This window comes from Anarrhichthys ocellatus, unplaced genomic scaffold (assembly GCF_004355925.1).
Source record: "Anarrhichthys ocellatus isolate YVR2014 unplaced genomic scaffold, GSC_Weel_1.0 scaffold1, whole genome shotgun sequence".
NCBI classification, from domain to species: Eukaryota; Metazoa; Chordata; class Actinopteri; order Perciformes; family Anarhichadidae; genus Anarrhichthys; species Anarrhichthys ocellatus.
This window is the reverse complement of record NW_022280031.1, coordinates 3,634,620-3,638,920: the sequence shown is the minus strand read 5'-3', so window position 1 is coordinate 3,638,920 and position 4,301 is coordinate 3,634,620. Positions and strand designations below refer to the sequence as shown.

The window sequence follows — 4,301 nt, the reverse complement described above, 5'->3', positions numbered from 1 at the left end:
GATTTAATGTAACCTTTCCTATCATTTGCTGAGTGGTGGACAGAGTTGTGAATATTCCGACTGAAGTGCTGCTTGTTCAATTTTACTCAGGTCAGAGTACTTGTAAAGAAAATATAGCACATCAAGCGAAGGTAAAGAAATTGGTTACAAGTGTCTCCTATGAGTCAACCATAGCTGGACACAAACAGCCATCACTGACTCCGATTGAAAGACAATCAGTATATTGCTGTTGGGGACCAGCAGTGCAGATGTGCACTAGTATTTCGAGGTGCAGTTGCACAGTTTAAAAAAAACGTACCAATCATTATCATAACTAGTAAGATCGGTCTGTAAAGCTATTATTACCTGATGCTGACAGTACAGAGTCCCAATTCTACAACAGGACAGTGATGGTCACGGCTGTGGTTGAGTAAACAATGACACATTTTCACATCACTCTCATTTGTTTTATAGATCATATATGTATTAAACTCACTCTATCTCTGTGACTCTCGATTCACATATTGCAAAGGCAAAACATCATTATAATGAATGTGTGTATGCCATCTAGTGACAAGATATTGTACTGACTCTGAGGGATGCAAACAAGCAAACATAAACCTCTTAGGCTGACAGTCGAAGTAGAATTTTGTATGTGTATTGGATTGCAAAAAATTTGACAGATGTTTGTAATTTGTTCTAACCCATGCATTTGAATGCGAAAGATTAACTAACTGCTATGGCAAGTGCATACTGCAGATATATCACAAAGTATGAGAAGCAGCAAGTTGGCAGCCCATTGCATTATTTTGCATAACACCAAAAACACTGAGATCTCAAAATCAATTTGCTCCAAACCCCATGTCAACGCTGATGAGAACTACATTCATCTAAGCTAACTTGAAATTATTTAAATATGATTTTATTCTAACTAGGTTACTCCTGGTCATAATTACATGTAGAACCTCTCTGAATTGAGAGCGTTTTCTACATATTTTTAATTAGTTTGTGCATTCTTCGTAAATGTAGACGTACAGTGCAATGCTTGCAGCAAAAACGCATTTTACTGAAGACAATAGTGCTGAAACAACCCCAACAACCAGTTTCAGGAAGATTAAATATTTATTAAATGTTACATTTTTACCTTTTGTTTCTCAATACTTCACGGCAGCATTGCTCATTGACAACAAATCAACATTTAAAACACTAAAACAAATCCTGGCAAAAACTATTTGATGTAGTGTGGTGTGAATTAACTGGAATCTAAAGTGACATGTTCATTTTTATATATGGACACAAGAGGCAACAGTAAACTACAACAAATATAAATACAATCATAAAAATCACAACAACAAATCACGAGTATAGAATATCATGTTAAATGTAAAGTCGTTCGCTTATACCGATCTGTAAGCATAGAAAGCTATTGTAATTAAAACAGAAAGTTGCGGTCTGTAGCCTTCATGGGTTGATGTTCCAAACCTCTGGATGTTTTGTTGTGACCTGGAAAGACACAAGAATGATCACATTTTAATATCAACATTTTAACTACAATCATTTATCTATTCTTGTATGCAGGAATATTTCCATAGTACTGTATGGGATTTAGAATAGTACACAAGATATACAACAATACCTGCATTTGGTTGTCAAAATTGATTGATGTGGAAGAGGCTGCAAATCCCAAGTTGTGATCTCCTGGGGAAAATAATTGATGTTATTGACACTGTGAAATCGTTGAAATTAAAAAAATTCCCCAAAATCAGTGATTACTAAAAAAAGAGATCAGGATGCACCTGTAACAGAGAAGTCAAAGAAATCTTCCTCAAAAGCAGACCGTCTTCTGTGATAGGAGTTGTCTATTTTCCTAATATAGAGAGACAGTTTCATTAGTTTCACATGCCACTGTTTGTAACTTTACAATTACAGATAACTTAATTTGCATATTACTGTAAAGGAAGATGCATTTTAGGCATCATAACTCACCAAATGCCCATATGTTTCTTTTTGACGATGACAGCAATGACAATGATAATCAAGAGCAAGAGTGCTGCTGTCAATGATCCAAACAGTACACCGTAGAAACCTGGACCCCGGCGGAAGAGGTCACACTGTGGGCCATAAAACTGCTCAAGGCTAGACTTGTAGCACCTGGATTGAAGGGTGAATTATATTAATAAGATTAACATTATGAGCTAAAATGAAAGACATATTTAAACTTCTTGCTATTAGATAAGATGAACACAGAGCTTTTTGCTTACCTACATGTTGGCCCTAGAATGTCATTGTGACATTCTCCATGTTGATGACAGTAGTCAGGGTTTGTTTTGCAAGGTCCAGCACACTGCCATTGACCACTTACAATGTCGGCAGTATAATTAGCAAACTGTGAGCAGTTTACATAATGCTCCAGATCTGTGATATCTGATTGATAAAAAAAATATGTATTTATCATTTTGTACAAGTATCATAATGCAAATATAAAATGATGACATGCATTAAATAGTGAAACAGTGACTGTGCAAAGCAGCAATAAGTAAAATGTTTAGAACTGACGGAGTACACTTACTTGTAATCTCAGGTGTCTGAAAGGTGAGACCATTTAACTGGACTTCTGAATTGTTAAAGGCCTGAGAAATCTTATTGAGATTACTTGTGTTATTCAAGATATCTCTCAACACACCATCAAGCTGAGTGTTGACAAACTGGATTTGAGTTTCATTGTTTGGATAGATGTACTCCACCACGCTCTCTGCAACAACACTTCCTTGTCTACAGTAGAAAAATAGAAAGATATTACCAAAAGAAAACAGCTTGTGGTTGATTAAAGAGTAATTAAAATAATTGTATGAGTAAAGTTCATGAAAAACTTACGTTAATTTGATGACTTGTACTTTTTTAAAGGTTTGTGGATCTGCTTCTTTGCATAAGGCTTCAAGCTGCAACACACAGAACAGATGTCACTATAGAGCGGTAAAGCTATAAATACAATTCTGTGATTATTAACATAAAAACAGCATAGAGCAAAACATAAATGATAAACAAAATATCTTTATATAGTATCAGTTACTGCAATTATTGTCTAGTAAATAAGTAATAAGGTATAAGACATGAATAAATACTAATAAATACAGAAGACTACTATCATAAAGTCATGCAACCGTAATTAAAATTTTTTATATACCTCCCGCTCTAATGTTGTGATGAATTCTAATGATTGAGGTGAGTTTAGATTATTGAAAGCCGGCAAAAAATGTATGTTGACGATTTCCAAAGTAAGATTTGCTTTTCGAGTTGGTATTGCTCCGGTATCTGCAGAAGAATATGACAGCCATAAAATTGACATTGCAAAATCATAATAGATGTTCTAATAACATTTTACAAAACTGTAGTAAGAAATACAAATGCCAGAATCGGACACATTTAATGTTGACATACTCCTGAAATGCTATAATTTAGCTGCATTCATTATTTTCTGAAATCTATAGAATGTTTTAAAGAACTGTAATTGACTATGATTAACCTCACCGACATGTGCAGGGATTCCATTAATTCCAAAAGAACATATGTCTCCGAAGAAAGACGCTTGACAGTGGCAGTGACATCTTCCAAGTGTCTGGTTGAATTTACAGGTACCCCTGACACAGTGACAGTCCTCACACTGAGGAGTTGTAAATTGTTGCTCTGGCGACAAAGGCACCATTGTTGTAGATGTTCCTGGGCTAGTCAATGAATGCAGTGTTGTGCTGGTACCTGCTGGTGTTGTTTCAGGTTTTTGTTCAGTTGATGTTTGAGTGAAGTCAGTAGTCAGTAGGGGGGATGTCGACATTGAACTTGCTGATGCCGCTGTATTTGTAGTGGGATTGATTGTTGTTGTGGAATGATCAGTGTTCGTAGTGCTGCTTATTCCATTTGAGGTGGGTATAGAGGTTGACACTGTTGAATTTGTTTTCGCCGTTGGCCTCACAGTCGTACCGGTGGTATATTGTGTCTCCGTCGATGAAGGCACCATTGTTGTAGATGTTCCTGGGCCAGTCAATGGATGCAGAGTTGTGCTGGTACCTGCTGGTGTTGTTTCAGGTTTTTGTTCAGTTGATGTTTGAGGAAAGTCTTTAGTCATTAGGGGGGATGTAGACATTGAACTTGCTGATACCTCTGTATTTATGGTGGGATTGATTGTTGATGACACTGTTGAATCTGTTATCCTTGTTGGCCTGAGAGTCGTAATGGTTGTAAATTGATGCTCTGGCGACGAAGGCACCATTGTTGTAGATTTGTTCTGTCTAGTCAATGGGGTCAGAGTTGTGCTGGTACCTGCTGGT

General features: G+C 36.5%; 1 protein-coding gene across 1 annotated transcript; it reads right to left on the bottom strand.

Moving 5' to 3' along the window:
* Positions 1-1,440: 1,440 nt before the first annotated feature.
* Positions 1,441-3,682, bottom strand: LOC116383305 (mucin-3B). The gene is made up of 9 exons (XM_031847032.1): positions 3,616-3,682; positions 3,164-3,291; positions 2,854-2,918; positions 2,549-2,751; positions 2,241-2,403; positions 1,966-2,130; positions 1,776-1,846; positions 1,616-1,677; positions 1,441-1,482 (listed from the first exon to the last, which is right to left on the bottom strand). The coding sequence occupies exons 1-9, from the start codon at positions 3,680-3,682 to the stop codon at positions 1,441-1,443; spliced, it is 966 nt and encodes a 321-aa protein (XP_031702892.1).
* Positions 3,683-4,301: the final 619 nt, after the last annotated feature.